General features: G+C 35.5%; 1 protein-coding gene across 2 annotated transcripts in view; it reads right to left on the bottom strand.

Annotated features, from left to right (window-relative positions):
• Ada2a (Transcriptional adapter 2A) overlaps nucleotides 1-19,010 on the bottom strand; it is a 184,524-nt gene that overhangs the window by 94,966 nt on the left and 70,548 nt on the right. For both annotated transcript variants that reach the window (XM_090401481.1, XM_090401480.1), the window contains exon 4: nucleotides 12,078-12,175. In XM_090401481.1, coding sequence (XP_090257607.1) covers nucleotides 12,078-12,175 — 98 coding nt within the window. The remainder of the gene's footprint in view (nucleotides 1-12,077; nucleotides 12,176-19,010) is intronic.

Below are 19,010 nucleotides of genomic sequence, written 5' to 3'. Positions count from 1 at the left end.
GAAAAAAAAAATACTGTACTGTAATAATAATAAAATAAATAATAATAGTTAAAATAACAGTACACAAAATAACAAGTAATAAATAAAACTTTTTTTTCTTTCAAACCAGAGTTCAGATTACTGAAGGGTTCGGACTAAAGAGGTTTGGATTAGCAAGATACTACTGTATTAATTAAATAAATCTTTATTTCTATTACTACTGCTTTCAGTTTTCCCAAGTTTTACACCTGCCCTGGCAAAAAAGAAATTGTTATTCTTGCACATGAGCATTTTCATCTCTTTCCAGATTAACTTTCACCTTATATTATGCCTTCATTTTCAGAAATAAGCGTGCCTAAAATAAAAGCAATAAAAACAAAAAATATCACAACTGATACAACATAACCTAAGCTGCTTCTTTGCTTTGCATAATCCCTTTGAAAATATAGTAAAAAAATCCCGACTGAAAACTCTGAAAAGTGCAGAACTTGACTTATGACTAAACCATAATAACCATAATAATTCATTCTGTAGCGTCATATTTATAATTTCAGCATCTGATTTGATTTCGAATTCGGTTCTACCTGTAATCCATTCCATAACATCTGTTGGTAAATTTCAACATCTGCATTTATATTTTTAACCAAATTGTTGGTAAAAATATAGTAAAAAAATCCCGACTGAAAACTCTGAAAAGTGCAGAACTTGACTTATGACTAAACCATAATAATCATGATAATTCATTCTGTAGCGTCATATTTATAATTTCAGCATCTGATTTGATTTCGAATTCGGTTCTACCTGTAATCCATTCCATAACATCTGTTGGTAAATTTCAACATCTGCATTTATATTTTTAACCAAATTATGCAGGTTTCGAATTTCCTCTTTTTATGTATCACTGTAGTTATCTTGGTAAATTCTAGAAGGCCACATTTTTTTCCATGATGCTCGGATTGCTTCAGGTTCGATGGCTTTTTTTTAGGTCCTTGCCTAAGTTCATTGGTACTTCTATTCTAGATGCTACACCTTTTTACATCTAGATGGTTTTCCAACAAACTGTCAGAAGACCAAGCAGATCTCCTGAAACATATTTTTCTTCCTCATAACTGTACAGTGATGACCCCAAACCCTCCTTCACATTCTTTTTTAAATTAGCAAGGGATCAGATAAGTTTTGGGTAATTTAAATACAAAAATGCCTTTTAGGCCCAACAGTATCCCTTCATTTGCTCTCAAAACTTGTCACTAGACCCAACCTCTATCTCAAGTATTACCAAGGATTATTCTCACAGAAATAATCAGTCTGTCTCAATTATATAAGCCCTCTTGCACATGCCATTTCCTATATATGTTCTCATATTTGATATTCCTGACATTTGATACTACCTTAGTCACTCTTCTCTGAACCCTTTTCAAAATCTCTTTTATCTACACAAAAATTAGGTGAAGAAATCTGTGTGCAGTAGTCCGTATGTTGCCCAATCAAAGCCTTGTATACCAGAACTTGTAAACCTCTACTTTAACATGCCAATGCCCTGTTCATTACAGCCAAAATCAAATGTGTTTCAGTTGCTAATCTGTCATTTTCCCTGGCTACCTATCATCTCCACTAAATACATAGCTTTTCTTCACTTTTCTTCAGGTACAATCTGTACCTGACAAATTTCAAAAGCTTACAACATTGAATTGCAAGCCCCAATTATCTAACTAGACACACAGTTCATTCAGATGCTCCCAGACAGTCACATGAGTTTGCTCCTCATAGTTCTCTCCAACTTTGCATCAACTGCAAACAATTGTCTACATTTAAACTTCTTTCATTCACATATAAGTTATCATATCATTAACATATACGAGGGGGACTACCCAAAAATAACCAGAATTATGATACCATATTCTAGTCTCCTTCAAAGTACTCCCCATGTGAGTCAATGCACTTATTCCAATGTTTTTTCCACTGCCAGAAACAGTTCAACTCTAATACTGTTTGTGGCCACCAGCGACTTTTCTTTCACTTCACATCAACGAATTGCTGCCCTTTCATGATTTTCTTTATCCGTGGGAGTAAAAAAAGTCACATGAAGAGAGAGAGAGAGATCAGGTGTGTTTGCATGAATTTGCATGTTTCCATCGGCTTGATACTTGTTTTGTTTCTGGATCATAACCATAGCACTAAGATTCATCCCTGGTCACAACTTTTGAAAGTTCTGGTCATTAAGAACTTGCTCCCTCAAATCGCAGCAAATATTTACACAATTTTTTTTTTTTATCCTCTGTGATAAAGGATTAAACTAAATTTATTATAGTCTAACCAAGGGAAAAATAAACTTTCAATTACTCTCTGTGAGTTTCCGCGCGGTTAGCCTAGTGGCTGTGCGCTTTGCAACCATATGCCTGGGGAAGGAGTGGTCTAGGTTCGATTCCTGTCGGAGATGTGAGGAGCTGAAGGATTTTCCTCAGCCATAGCCAAGTTAGCCAGTCTTGGGCGTGGACAGTAGGGTTTTTCCCCAGTTTATCCCGAAGTTTTTCATCCTGCAAAGTAGGCAAACCGGCCTTGAGAACTCAACACTACGGACATAGGATACACCAGGGCGTAGGGCTGACTACCTTACCCTGTGAATGATTTGAGGTCCAATGATTAATAAACCCTCGACACCGCAAGGTAAAAGAGGGAAAAAAGGAAAATGAGATGAGATGAGGTCCTCTGTGAGCAAATGAAGAACAAATTTAGCAGACACATTTCATTTGCAAATCTTCTGTTAAAATTCATTGGGCACATTCGTCTCTTCAGAAACTTGCTCAACGGTCTTTCAGTGATCTTTATTGATTGCATGGCAAACCTTTTTGATGCTTTCATCATTTCTGCTTGTCAAAGGTCAGCCAGATCATGGTTGGTCTTCAACTGACCATGTCCCCATTTTTGAAATGGGAAAAACCACTCATAGACCTGAGTCTTACCTAAAGCTTCGTCCTTAAAGGCTTGCCAAAGCATAACAATAGCTTCAGCTGCAGTTTTACCAAAAGAAAACAAAATTTCATGCACAAGCTCTGCTACTTGTAGTCAGCCTACAAAATCGCCAAACTTGCTTGTAAGCACTAACAAAAAAAAAGCAGCTAGAACAATGAATTCACTTGCCAGACTGGCATGGAAAACTGCACACTCACAATGCCTAGCGGCATCATCCATAACTAGAAAATGTGTGTATGCCAAGTTCAGATTCCAGTTATTTTTGAGTACCCAGCATAAGACTATAATTTGTTGAGTGTAAGCCTAAAGTGACTTGCAAACAAAAAAATTCATGTTTTTTTCTAGACAAAGTTTCCAGATTATGTAAGCCATGGTACTAATGGAAGTCGTGTTTTAAAAGAAGAAACAGATAACTAAATATAATAATTATCTTTTTTTTTTTATTAAGTTATTATTAGCATTATTTCAACTCGTTTACCAAGGCATTTTCAAACACTAATATGATATTGTAATGGTTTTATTGTTTTAGATTTATTTAATATTGTTAATTTATGTTTATAACGTTACTTTTTTACTTCTATGTATTTCCCCTTTTGCTTCGTTATTCTCATGTCTGCTTGAGCTAATATAAAAATGCCTCTATGCTCTTATCTCAAACTCACTTATAATACTATTATCCTATTTTAGTCTGTTTGTAATCTACTTAGTTTGCTCCTCCCCTTTTCAATGTCGTAAAGTATACTCTTACACATGCTAGTAACGTAAACTGTGGAAAAACCTTTGTTTGGAGCAAATTCCTCATCTAGGTTGCTATAATTCATGCATATTAATCCTCAAAAATTTATTTTTGTTAACAACTGTGCCATTGAGGATTGTGTAAAAGAATTTTTATTTCTTTTACATACAGCTAAGCATGTATAAAATAACGCTTAATTCAATCTTTGTCTCAAGAAATTCCGAATTACTCAGTTGTGGTGGTTACTGGTCACACAGGTTCGATTAGTTTTTATGAGACAGTGCATTGGCTAACAAAGATCAGGCAAGCTATTAACAAAACCAAACATGTTTATTCTAACTAAGACAATTAATATACAAAGATAATGAGACATATCACGTGCCTGACTCTCCACATATTCAGTAAGACAATTCACTTAAGGTACTAAACAAAGAAACTTTTTACACTCAACTTAGTAGACACGTGGATGGATTTTTAACAAATATATCCCTGCTCTCTATCCTATTAATATAAGGCACAATTATATTATACACGTTTTAAGCATTATGTAACACAAGCACTATTCAAGTTTACAGTAATCTTTTAAGAACATTCAAACTAACATTAGGCTTTCTGACCTCTTCAACACATTATGCAATTAGCTAAACAGAATCAACATCTATTTTCTGTCACACAATCTAGGCTATTAACATAAAGAAATTTACTTACAAGCTCACAATATCATGTACAGTCCTAGATCCTAAAGGGTTAAGGGTGAATTCCACTGGTTCCTTTCTCAATCTTGAGTGAAGGCTGTGATTGGGCACTATCTGATGGTAGTCGTGTTGCAATTTCCTTCCTTCGACAAGTAATGTATTTCTTCGACGATGTTAGGAACTGCTCCGGTTGCGACAAATCAGCATGCACATGGATAGATACATTCATTGAAGAATACCCCGGAAGGATACCTTGAAAATATGGCCCCTCCTACCAGTGATCTCCCAGATGACTGCTCGTGGGACTCCGGCTCTCCTTCTCCCTGAAAAGCTTACCATAGGAACCAAAAAAAAAAAAAGAGAGAGTTTTGCCCCCCAATCTCTGCCTTTTATATCATTGGACGTCCCCTTGGCTTACCTTCTAAAACTTTCCAGATTTTCTGGAAGCGAACTGACAACACCCACACTTACATTAGGTTTTCGCGGCAAAACTTTTATATTTCATTGACACTTTGAGACTGTTGACCTTCAGTTTACTAGTATAATCCTGTCTGATCCTTTTTGTTACAAATGCTTGTGGCTCTACATTCAGTTATTCTTAAATTATATTACAAAATTTATCACATTAAAGTATGCTATATACACTTCTAATTATAAGTATTTTATGGCCCATGTAAAATCGATATAGGTGAAAAATATTTCTATGTTTCACCACAAGAGATTTTACAACATATACACATGCAAGCAGATACAACAGCAGGAAGGTAAACACAAACTAAATTCAAAATGACATAAATCTCGTTCTAACCAGCACCCTCTATAGGCATGATGAGAGGGATCATGATCATTCTGTTGAGTCTCGTGATGACAGTTGCTGTTAACTGTCATCACGAGACTCAACTGTCATGCTGGAGTCACGCAGAGTCAATGTAGTATGCATTTAGTTTCCTAATATTGTGCCTGAGTGTGCATGTACAATCTCATATCCTTGCATCTATGAAAATGCCTTGATAATCAAGGCAAAATCTTAGCTAATAATAACTTAATAAAAAGATAATTATTATCTAGATATCTGCTTCTACCATTAACAGAAACATCAGTAATAATTAACACAAGTATCCATATCAGGTTAATGTACTACAGCTTCACAATCTTTAGTAAGTGGATTTATATTAAAAAAATAAAAATAAAAAAATAATAATAAAAACAATAATGATCTTAAAACAGATCCTTGTGCACACCACTAGTGACTTTCTTCCTTGAAGAAACTACTTCCTTATACACAACTTGCTGAAATCTATCAGAGTTTAATAAATTTAGTTTAATCCTTTATCCAAGTGTGAGCAAACAAAGTTTGCACCTGAAAATATCTTCAGGATTGGGGTAAGGTAGTACAACACCAGACAACTCGCAGCAAAGGTGGACCAAGCTTACATCACTCCTATCTGAGTATCTCCCATAATGCAAAACACATCTCCTTGCAGATATATATAATGTTATGCATTAACATTATACATATTAACATAGTAAGGTTGTACTACCTTACCCCAGTCCTGAAGCTATTTTCAGGCGCAAACTTTGTTTGCTCACACTTGGATAAAGGATTAAACTAAATTTATTATAGTCTAACCAAGTGAAAAATAACCTTTCAACATCTTTCTCTAAATCCAGACTTATTTAATAAAAAGGTGGTACACTGTTTGGCAACTCCTATAGGTAAAGATGACCTGCCATTGCTTCTGCCTGGTATCTCCACCTCTGGCCTGGCTCCCACTGAAGAGACCTCAATAAAGATCGAAACTAGTCTGGGTAGTGGCCCTTCCTTTAATGCATAACATTATACATATCTGCAAGGAGATGTGTTTTGCATTATGGGAGATACTGAGATAGGAGTGATGTTAGCTTGGTCCACCTTTGCTGTGAGTTGCCCGGTGTTGTACTACCTAACCCCAGTCCTGAAGATATTTTCAGGCGCAAACTTTGTTTGCTCACACTTGGATACAGGATTAAACTAAATTTATTATAGTCTAACCAAGTGAAAAATAAACTTTCAAGATCTATCAGAGTTGTTTTTATATCCAGTTGACTAATCTATTATTAAACTCTATGTGTTCAATTTAAATACCAGCTTATCATAGCAATATGTTAAACACTTTTGTGCAACTTAAATAGACTATTTCACTTTGTCTAATGCATTTGTCATCCTGCTGTAATATGTAACATGCAGAAACATAGCCTTCCCCTTTAACAAATCCATACTGGCTTGTAATTTGGATCCTGTCCTGCTGCTCCCTTTGGTACACTTTGATTATCAAATACTCTGATAACTGTTCATTAAATACTTCCACATATCTGCCAATAGTTATCATTATTCTACAAACCAATATTAATTTTCTTATCATATCTTCTATTGAATACATATGGAAAGTTTTTAATGGTGCTTGTGACATGGTAACAATTATTAGAAATATGTATTCACAAGACAAAGAATAACAAAATCAAATAACAAATCTCATTCAGTTTAAGTGACCTGAGATTAGCTCTGCTAATGCATTCCTGGATGCTGACAATGTCAAGTTCTTTGCTAATATTCTCATTTTTAATATGATATTGCCATTGATGCCATCTATTCATGCCCCTAATCTTTCTCAAGACTCTCATATCTGCGGTCTCTAGTCTTTGGTCATGTGTTTTACTTCTGACCCAGCTCTCAGATCCATGAGTTAAAATTGGTTTGAACACTGTCTTGTATACAGCTAATTTAGTGTTTTAGCTAATTTCTCTCTTATTCCATATAAATTTATTCAGTTGACTTCCTACCATATCAGCTTTGTTGATTCTGCTGTCTACTTCCATATTTAATTTACCATCTTCACTAAAAATTGTGCCTAAGTAGCTGAAATGTTTCAATTGTTCTATAGGTTCTCCACTCACAATGCAGTTGGTATTTTCAATGCTTCTGCCTATTTTCAATATTTTTGTCTTGTTACTGCTGACCTTCATACCACTCATGTCAGCCTGGTTGGCAGAGTGGTTAGCATATTCAATCTCCAGCCTAAAGGCTGTGGGTTCAAATCCCGCCGTGGGCATGGATGTTTGTGATTGTCTGTGAAAATACTACTGGTGGTGGTGGTCAGCCGTAAATAGCGTTGGTGTAGATCAGGCCTACACAACATACGGCTCGTGGGCCGTATGCAACCAACAATGCTATTTATTTTGGCCTGTCTGCCTAATCAAAATTAATTAATCATACAGGGGAATATGAAATTAGATGATTTGAATTAAATTTTTACTAAGATTCTGCATGTTTACGTTCATGCGATTAATATCACAATCATGTTTCTTTCAACTCAACAATAAATTGCATTTGGAGTTATTCCCACTATTGTATTTAATAACAAATTATTACAATCGCTTCGAGGTTTTGTTAGCGCTAGTGTCACTGCAGGGAAATTCAAAGTTACATCTCCGTGATAACGACTTGATGTCTACGAACGAGAACGAATCGTATTACAGAAAATTGGCCATGCCTTGACTGGCTTTAGCAGTTTAGTGGTTGGTTGTAGCTGGAGCAATACATTACATAACTGTTATCATAACCTGCATTATTGTGAGTTTTTCATCATTAGTTTTTTGTAATTAATATTGTGAATCTCGACACAATGAGCTTAAGTAAAAAGCATAAAATAGATTCGGAACATCGAGCATTTAACCCTGAGTGGACAAACAAATATTTTTTTACGTTGTTTAAGGACAAAATAGTGTGCATTGTTTGTCGGGAATCTATCGCTGTGCCAAAAGAGTAGAATCTGAGATGTCATTTTGAATCGAAACATCCTAACCTTGGCAAGTTGGATGTAAGTGAAAAGCAAATAAAAGCAGCAAAGTTATTGAAAGTCCTTAGCAGTGAGCCACACGCCTTTAAAAAAGTGACATCTGCAAATGAAGTTGCCACAAAGGTAAGCTTAAAAATATCACAAGAAATGGTTTGTGCTGGCAAATCATTTACTGAGGGAGAGTTGATAAAAAAAAGTGTCTGATGATTGCCATTTCCGAATTGTGTCCTGATAAGAAAAATAATTTTGAAAATATCAGTTTGTCCCATATGACTGTTCAGCACAGGGTGGCTGACATTGCCGAGGATCTTAAAGATAACCTGCAAAAATCGGCTAGTGAATTTGTCTATTATTCGCTTGCCATGGATGAAAGTACTGATGTGAAAGATACTGCACAGCTTTTAATATACGTAAGAAGCGTTAATAAGAATTTTGAGGTGACAGAGGACCTTGCTGGTTTGTGTTCAATGAAAGGAAGAACAACAGGAAAGGAGATCGCAGAAAATGTAAAGATGTGTGTAACCGAAAAACTATCCTTAAATTTTAAGAATTTAGTAGCAGTTTGCACTGATGGTGCCCCATCTATGTGTAGAAAAAATGTTGGTGCTGTAACATTTATTGAACAGTATGCAGGTAAACCACTGACAAAATTTCACTGCCTAATTCATCAGCAGGTGTTATGTTCAAAGGTTTTGCAGTTTGATCATGTGATTAAAGTAGTATTTGCTCTGGTCAACTATATTCGAGCTCGGGGTTTGAAACACAGAATGTTTCAGGCGTTTCTAGAAGAAAATGATGCCGAGTATGGGGATCTACCATACCACACTGATGTACATTGGTTGAGCCGCGGTCAAAAGATATGGAAAAATTCCCAGAAATAATGGATGAAGAATGGAATCAGGATTTATTTTTCTTGTGTGACATTTTGGATCAGGGGGGGGATATGCCACATTTCTTAACTTGTCAACAGAATATTCCATCAGAATATCATTCAGTGGTGGGTGGAAAATATAAGAAGCACATATCACTTCTAAGTGAGGAGTTTCAGAAAAGAATGTCATTGAGTAATGAAGACGAAGTCCACATAAAAGTGATTGAGGATCCATTTTCTGTCGAAGCAGGAAATCTATCTATCGAACTCCAGATGGAAGTTATTGATCTCCAGTGTTCTGAAAACTATCGGGTCAAGCATAGGGAGAGTACTTTACAAGAGTTTTATTCTATTCTGGATCAGGATAAATTTAAAAGTTTGTTGGATACTGCCTACCAGGTATTTTGTATGTATGGGAGCACATATACTGGTGAACAAACATTTTCGGTCATGAACTTGAACAAAACCAAACAGCGTTCATCTTTAAGTGATATCAATTTAGAGACCATATTAAGAACGGCCACTTCAAACATGACACCAAACTTTGATAAAATAGTGGCAACAAAGAAATGCAATGTATCACATTGTGATATTCAGTCACTGCTATTTCACCGAGAATAAGTGTGATATTCTCACTTATTCATGTGTGAATAATCATGAGAATGCCCTTGTTGGATACTGTAGGCAGTATCCAACAATGCATTTATTTATTTATGCATATTTAAATTTGCATATTAATTAGTATTTACTGTAGACCTACTAACAAATTTACTTAAGTTTAGCTGCAGTGGAACTAGTCTAAAATTCAAGGTCCGAAGTGATCTGGCCCTTGGTCAGGTGGTCCAAGCTATGTTTGGCCCTCAAAGACAATCAAGTTGTGCAAGCTTGAGTGTAGATGATGGAAGTAGAGCGGTTTGTTGTAGTTGGATTGAGTGGTAGAGACGGAGAGTTGTGGAGTAGGTGCTCTCCCTCGATAAGTCTTTGGACTCCCTGGAGGTGTCATGTAATAATAATAATAACCAAAATCAGTAAATAAGTATAATCAAAGATGAAGCTAGAAAAAAGAAAAAAAAAAGGTTCCTTTTTCATAGATCTAAGCTATATAGTGGAGTGCCACAATTGGTTTCAAATTGAGATGAAATTGCAAATAAAACTAAAATTAAAATAAATTAACTTGGAATATAGTAAAATGGTAAAATTAAAATAATTAAACTGAATGACATAAAAAATATTGCTTGCCATTTATAAGAATGAGGCTCTTCCAAATATTGGTAATGGATAGATATTCATTCTGATTTAAGTTTGGGCAGTATAGAAGCACTTCAGTACTTTCTTTAAATAACTGTTCAAATTTAAATTGACATTGATAAAAGGTAAGTACTGGATCAGAGGATAACGTGGTTGGTGTCCACTGCGTGCTGTGCCAGGTCAAATTTTTCAGATTTATTGTGGTTGATTATAAGACTGGTATTCCTGTAGTTGCTTTTTGACTGAACATCCTGTTTGTCCAAAGTATGAGCAGAGGCAGTCACGATGAACCTTGCAAACACCACAGAAGGAGAGGGGAGACCATTTATCTTTTGTGGAGGGTAACTGAAGGAGATTTTGTTGATAAGGAAGATTGTATGAACTAAAGTGTATCTTATCAGGATCTCTGCAATTGCCTCTGAGATGCCTACGATGTATGGAAAAGGGGCTCATGGTACTGGTTACTGGACCTGGTAATGTCACCCAAGCTAAAAATTCTTTGGATTCACTTGAACTTTGTTAGCTTTCATATTCCTACATTTTTTCTATAGTATTTGTTATTCTTTTTATTTTTGTAACTTTTACTTTCCTTAGTTTTTATTTTCTAATTTTAATACAAAATGCAAATAAATTTTATGCAGTATTTCCCACAGGATTACTCCCAACATGTTGCAGTGTCATTTAGAAGGAAATTCAATTGGCCATCATGAGGGGTTTTGTGCTTTCACTGTCTGCACTAGTGAGTTTAAAACAGAATTAATTCTAAGTAACTTAGACCAGATCATTTCTGTAGTTCTTTATGGCATATCATTTCATTATAGTGGTATTCATTATGGTGCATGCCTACTGCAATATGACTGATTGGTTAAGGATTAGAAAATTTGGAAATCCTGTTCTAAGACTAAATAGTAAATTTTTTCAAACCATTTCAAGCCTCAATAAGCTGAGTTGTGGTCTCACACTGGACAATGAAATTCATCTACCACCTAAAGACATTCACAAAACACCCATTCATATGGTCTGATTCAAACCAATAGGCCCATTGGTCTGTTGATTGGAGAGTGGATATATTAACCACTCAAACTGGTAAATTTAGATTCAATATTAAAATGTGTCATAAGTCCAGTTTTGGTTTCGATTGGAAAAGTAAGCAAACACAACTATACACATAGAGTACATAAGTCAAAATAGGGCTGTTTCATAAATTAGCTATAACTTCTAACACACTTATTGGATTTTTTTCCATCTAAAAGTCCTACCACTCAACAGAGTTTTGCTGAATAACATAAATTTGTATTTTGTTCTATGCATATATGCATATACTGCAATGTAGTAATTATTAAACTGTCATAAGTTCAAGGATGGTTTGATTTTTTTTTTTTTCAATTAGAATTCCAATTTTATTGCAAAAGGATTCAAAATGATAATGGTTCCAACATGATCTGATGCAATTTAATGAAATCTGGTTTTTATGATTATTATTAAATTCTGTGAATTCTTTCAAGTGGACTATTTTAATGAGAAAATTATATACACAAAGTACAGTATATGCCAAAAACAACTCTGGGTGAATCCAACTGTCGTAATAATCAATGATGACATTATACTTGTACATGAATGCTATTTTGAAGTGCATTATTTTTATGATCATCTGCAATTTCCTTTCTTATTATTATTAAAAAAAATAATGCACAAACAACTTATATCTCTACAAATACAAAATCCTACATGCAAATACTTACTTGGAAGAGGTGGCTTTGGGTTATATATATAATGATTCAAATAATGCATTCTGCACTCTTCTTTACTTTTTGTTTGCATCTGGTTAGAAATATCCATCCTATGGGGGGGGGGGAATACTGAATTAGGGACATTCTTTTAAAAGTGCAATAATTTACATGATACCTAACATCCTATAAACAATCCATACCAACTCTCTGATCTTAAGTTTAACTCTGGCCATTGATGCTGAATTAGTGCTACAGTCACATCAGAGGATTGACAATGATTATTACTTCATTTAATTTCCTTTATTTCTCTGAGAGAAAGTAGATTATTCAAACTTTGCATGGAAAACTTTCTTCACATTTCAGGATAAATAATGGAAACAAACAGAAGGACTCACTATGGGGTCCCCCCACCTCATGTCATCAGCCCTAACAAATCTCTTTATGGAGAACTTTGAAAAGAAGACTACTGAAAATTACCACAAAAAACTTGGTTGAGTTATATCGACGGTTTTGTTGTTTCGGCTGGAAACAACAGACAGCTTAACTCAATTTAAAGATTATCTGAACAGCTTGCACCCAAACATAAAATTCCCTCTTAAACTGGAAGATCACAAAAAATTATCTTGGCATCCTTGAAGCAAATGAATTAAAAAGACTGATCTTTTCAGTGTACAGAAAACCTACCACAACTGAAAAATTTTACATTCTGCTTCACACCAACATCCATCACAAAAGATAGGTATGATTAAAACATTACGAGATAGAGCCTACATTTCTAGTACATCAGAAAACAGGAGTGAAGAACTGCATTACTTGAGCCATACTCTTACCCTCAATGGGTATGAACTGAAGACTATTAACAAAATTCTTGATATGCCTCTGACACCTCCTTTAAATAAGTAAGACTTCAAAAATGCAACCACCAATGTTACAGACAAAGTTGCTTCTTGGACAATGTTAAAGTGGCTTTTTTTTGCCAATGTATAAGATCTCCAAGTTTTTACATCCACCAAAACCTCCACATCCTCTCATCAAAATAAAAATTTTTAAAAAAATAAAAAACAGGATGTTACAAAATCCACCTAATGTAGCATTTGCTATGTAGGCCAGACAGGGTAGGCTGGAGTGATATGCATGTCTGAACAAATAAAAAATGTTGAGAAATGAAGACAGCACAAATCAGAATTAGACTTCCACACAAAAACACAAGCCACCAAGTAGTTTGGTAAGAAACAGAAATGCCATATATTAATCATAACTGTTTTACAAGAAAGTTTAAAGAAGCTCCAGAAATAGTCCATAGTCCAAAATGTACATAATAATTAATATGACTTTTTTTTTTCTGGTCACTTTGTTTGTATGTACTAGTTTTGAAGTTCTGATAACATCTGTTATGTGTAATTAATTTTTCTAGTTTTTTATATTATAAGTTTTTGTATCCCTTATGATGCAAGTCTGATGACATGAAATTTGCTGGGTTATATTGTTTATTTTAATAAACCTGTTTTGTTTATAATTTAAATAAAAGTTTTAATAGAATTTTTAAAGAAAAAAAATGGGGGGGGGCCTATAATTTGCTACCAAGACACTGATGGTAGCAAATTATAGGCCAATCAGCATTTAGAAAGTGGTGGTAAGAATATTAAAATTGGTCAAAGAAATATGATACAATACAGGAGTGGGGGGAGGAGGAACCATGGCTTTGAGAAAGGCAAGCCATGCTGAGCTGGATAAATGGAAGAGTAAATGATGATACTGATGAATTTTACAAAGGTGTTTGACAAGATACCAAATGGAACCGATTTAAACAAATTGGAGCAAACAGGGGTGGACATGAAGCTAGTATGTTATTATTATTATTATCATCTGACCTTCATGTAGTCAAATGACTCATCGCAGGATGTCTATACTCTCTCTCATATCAAAAGACCACTGAACCGTGCCATGAACCCCTACACTTTCAGGCAATGCATTCCACTCACCAATCATCTTCCTAAGCAGATTGCTGAAACATATACTTCCTCTAGCAAACCTATGCTGATCTTCATAAAGAAAATTGTTATTATCAACCCACTTTTGAATCCTAGTCCTCACCAATGTTTCTAATACCTTAACAACAATCCTAGACACACAGATTGGCCTAGAATTTGTAGCCTTGGTGAAGTGGAACAGTTTTTCCCACCTATCATTCCTTTGAGACTTTCTCTTGCAAAACTCACGTTAAATAGTTGTGCCAAAGGTGCCATTAATTCCATAGAGCATTCCCTCAAGACACATGGCAATATACTGTCAAATTCCACTGCCTTATTCATAGAGGTTTACTTAATTCCTCATATACTTCTTGCTCATTCACTACCAGTTCCTCCTCTACCATACCTTTTACACTCCAGCTTCTCCTAATGTTGCCATCACTGGAATGAAATACACTGCTAAACTGATCATTGAATAATTCAACTATATACTCTGCATTGGCTACCAATCTGCCAGTGTTATCAACTAACATTATCCTCTCATCATAATTTTTCCCTCTACTGCCACATATCGAAAGAACTCCTTAGGATTTTTCTCAGCTTAATTGGCTAACTTCTTCTCATGCTGCCTTTACCAACCAAGATACCTTCCCAGCCTGCTATTTGTACTCTTCATGCAACTAATCATTATCAACATTCATCTTGTGTTGCCTCCACAGTGTCTTCTTCTTCCAAATTTAACACTTAATCTCTTCATTCATCCATTTTACTCCTCCTTTTAGTCTTTTTACCTTTGTAATACACTCAGACATTGCTGCTGTTAAATGGCTCTTGATCAATGTCTGTGCACAGTGCCGGCGCCTAGTATTTTTTTTGTGTGTGCGATTAATGTTTGGATCCTTTCCAAAAAAGTTTTTTTTGAATAAAGTGTGAATAAAACAAACAGGAAATGAAAAACAAATGAAAACTGCTTCACAGTATAATGTTACCTATGGATTAGTCCTGCTTATACAATTTTTTTTTACACGGAACTCAGCAATTAATCATAAGTTGATTTATGATACATCAAAAATAAAGAAGAACCATTTTAGGTATATTTTCGTAAATTTTAATCAAAAATTACAGTGATATAATCGGGTCCAGGATACAATTTCAGAATTTATTTGTTTGTTTCTGGGAAGATCTGACGGGGCCAAATGGAAGATGACGTACATTCATGATTATATGTATCATTCTGTACCATTCGTTGTTCGTTTAAACTCTTATCTCATATTTTTTGACATCTTTTAGGCGCCTTTTCTTCTGTGGCGCCTGTGTATATTGCACACCAGCCAGGCCTGTCTGTGCTGCATCTATATTCTTTTCATTCAACTCTTCTTTCTATGTTATAGCTCCCAGTTATCTCCTAATCTTTTCATAATCACCAGTCTTGCAGTTCCACATATATATCCATTTTTTTTATAGAAGTTCTCATGTGACTGGTTGCAACACAGGGGATCATGTCACAGTCACTCTCGCCAACTGGGGAAAGATTAGACACCCCATTCACAATCACATCCTCTGATGATGTAACCAGATCTAAGACTCTTAACTCGTGTGCCCTCCATTGCATACTGCCTTGTTGTTCCTTTAGAACAAGAAATTCATCCTCCTTATTCTCTGGTGCTATCTCTTCGTTCCAATCAATATTGCTATAATTGAAATCACCCATGATGATGATGATCCTTTGCTTGCTCACTAAGCAAAGTTGCCAATACATTTCTTTGTCTCTACCTTCCACATTCTCTGGCATGTAGCAACACTCTACCAAATATTTCATTCTATCAACCTCCACTTCACACCATACCTGCTACAAATCCACTGCCACTTTTTTCTTCTTGTATCTCAACCTTATGATATAATTCCCCTGTTATTATCAGCAACACTCCCCTTTTCTTCTTGTCTTTCCCATCTTCACAAAAAAAAACATCATATTCCTCCATTTCTATTAATGTCAAAATGTCATTTTGACATTAATAGTTGTCATTAATAGAAATTGTTGCATCAATCAATGCAACACTTTCATCTCCCTTATTTCTGATACTCCTGGCATTAGTAAATAAATATAACAATTCATTTCATGGTCTATAACCAGTCCTATTCATCTTGTTCCCTATCTATGTCTTCCTCACCTGGTCTTGTCTGCTCATCTTCTGCCCCACATAGCCTCCCAGACCCAATCCCCATGTATTCATTACTACTTTCAGAATCCACTCTCTCTGTTCTCCCTAGCCCACCCAGTTTTCTTGTCCAACTTGCATTCCTGTTCTCACATTCTCTTCTCCATTTACAAGCACCTCAGTCTCACTTAGTTAAATCTCCTGCTCATTCACATCATCTTTGACCTCCACTGATACCTTGTTTGCATCACTCATTATACTTCCTTCCAGCAGCAACCTTCCCAAATAACTCACATCAAGATCATTCAGATGCAGTCCATCACTCTTATAGTTTCATTTATCCCTCAGACTAGTCCCACACATTCACAAACTGCACTCCTTTATCTTCAAACACACTTCCGCTAACATTCCATTCAAGATCATTGCCTTCCACCATAACTATCATTATCATACCTGGACAACACACAAACTACTCTTCTTACCACACCATTGTTTTTCACTCTCCTCAATAATCTCGAGATATCCAATCTCACATTCTCTCTATGTCCAACCAAATCATTCGTCACAACCACTAACTCCCTCGCTTGCTTACTTCTCATATGCGGTGCCTCAATCACCCTGTTCATTTTCCCCTCCTGGAAAACATACCTCTGCATCAATATCCATAGGACATGGGCAACTGATGGAAGATATACAAAAGAGTAGTATATTAAGGGGCATAATCCAGAAGAAAGCAAATAACTAGCAGGATGTTGCAGTACTCTGTTTCAATTTCTATATACATGATATAGGAAATGATTTTCAAGGAAATATTCAGTTATTTTCTAATGATGCAAAATTGGGTAATAATAGTACTCCAGGAAATTGATGATAGAGAATCCAGAGGTATATTAGTGGATGGTGAGAAGTTGTTCAAGTGCAAAAGTGGTTCAATATAGCTTGTAGGATTACTTGGTTATTGAAGAGCACATGAACTACCACAGAAGGAAGCTATCATTCCTTTTATTATTATTAAGAGAGACCTCCAGGGAGTCAGGGACTCAATGAGGGAGGCCACATACCACACGCACTAGCCATCATATTCATTCACACTGCTTGCACACACAACATCAAATGGCAATCCATTCGAATCACACAGCACCCTATGAGAGAAAAATCTAGCCTTTATCCCTTTTTGGTGGCATTCATTCTCAGCTTCCATGGATGCCTGTTGTCCTTTTCCCACCCTCCATAAATTGAAATTCTGTATGACTCTTTCAGAAGTTTGTAAGTCTCAATCATATTGCCCCCTCTTTCTCCTGTTTGCTAGTGTCTGCAGTCTAAAAATTGTCAATCTGTCTTAACAATCAGTATTCCACAATCATGACATCATTTTTAACACTCTCTACACTGCATCAGAATCACAAAAGAAACCAGGAGACCAGACCTGTGTACAATAGTTCAAGTGAGGTTTTATTAAGGCCTTGTAAAGAAGCAAAATGACGTCCTTATCTTTACATGTGAAAGTTCATTTCAGCATTGCAATTATCTTTTGAGTTGTATTTGCAATCTTTGCTAGTGAGAGTGGTGAATGAGTAGAATAGGTTGCCAAAGTCTGTTGTGGAAGCCATGATTGAATGAGTTCAAAGCAAAGTATGATAGATATTGCGTAAATGTTGGATAGTGCTTGACATGATGTTTAGGACCTCTGTTGGACTCTGGAGGAGCTCGTAATAATAATAATACTATAACTTCCTATCTGCAATTCTCCTCCAAATTAGTCTTATCTACTATCTCTCTGTTATCTCTCAGGCTCCAATATTGCCAGATCTTGCATTTCGCTTCTGAAGCACTTCTTATTGAATCAATTCAACTATATCTTCTCTGGGTCATTTTCTACCATTCTGGCATCAAAAACCTATATATTACTAACCTTTGCTAACTTCAGACATGTACACTATCTTTATTTTCAGTTATAATGTCACCTTTACCATCTCTGATTCCTTTTGCAGTATTCCTTCCTGCATTTCTAAGCTTTTTCAACAGTCTCTGGAGCATTTTGCCATCTTGCTGATGTCTATCTTCTATGGAATATATAGCAAAATAGATTATACACTATTTTGCTTTCTTATGTTTTTCTCTATATTATCTCACAGCACATGCTGACTTACTTCCTTTCTGATATGCTTTCTTCTTGTCCATGACCACCTGTTTTAATTCTTGAGTCCACCATGGAGTTCTGATTTTTCTATCCTTGTAAAACTATACCACATGCCTCTCTGGCTGAATCAATCAATGTGTTCTTCAGAGTCTGCCAAAGAGTTTCCAAGGTTTGGGTCTTGTTTTCGAACTCTCATTTTTTTTTATTTTTTATAATATTTGTGGTAATCATTATACAAAATTTTAACTGTCAGAACATAGACTGGAAAGCGGAAAGACTGGGCACATGTGAAGGAGAAAATGAAATTTATTCAGCTACTCAAGAATAATTATCTAAAACAGAAGGTGATGGAGGAGACCTAAGGTTTGAGATTACTGGATCTGGTGACAGTATCAGAAACTATCCATAACTAAGCCAGACATTTTGTTCCCACTCCCGTACCACTGATCAGGATAACGATCATGCAATCTCAACTTGAGAAATGATCAAGCATGCAGAGTTTTCATTTTTTAAAAAAGTATACGCTGAACTGCAGTGCAAGTAGGTGCAAAAAGTGGAAAGCAGCTTGGAGAAGCAGTATAGCATCCAAAACTGGAAGAGAAACATTACTAGTGTACATGAAATGGTCACGATGTTGGAAAGCAGCAAAATGTATTTCTAGAATTAAGAATTAGGT

The sequence above is a fragment of the Typopeltis vanoorti genome, chromosome 12 (genome assembly GCF_054136105.1).
Source record: "Typopeltis vanoorti isolate ZY-2024b chromosome 12, IOZ_Tvanoo_1.0, whole genome shotgun sequence".
NCBI lineage: Eukaryota > Metazoa > Arthropoda > Arachnida > Uropygi > Thelyphonidae > Typopeltis > Typopeltis vanoorti.
The sequence above is the reverse complement of the archived record's forward strand: the minus strand, read 5'-3'. Positions and strand labels throughout refer to the sequence as shown.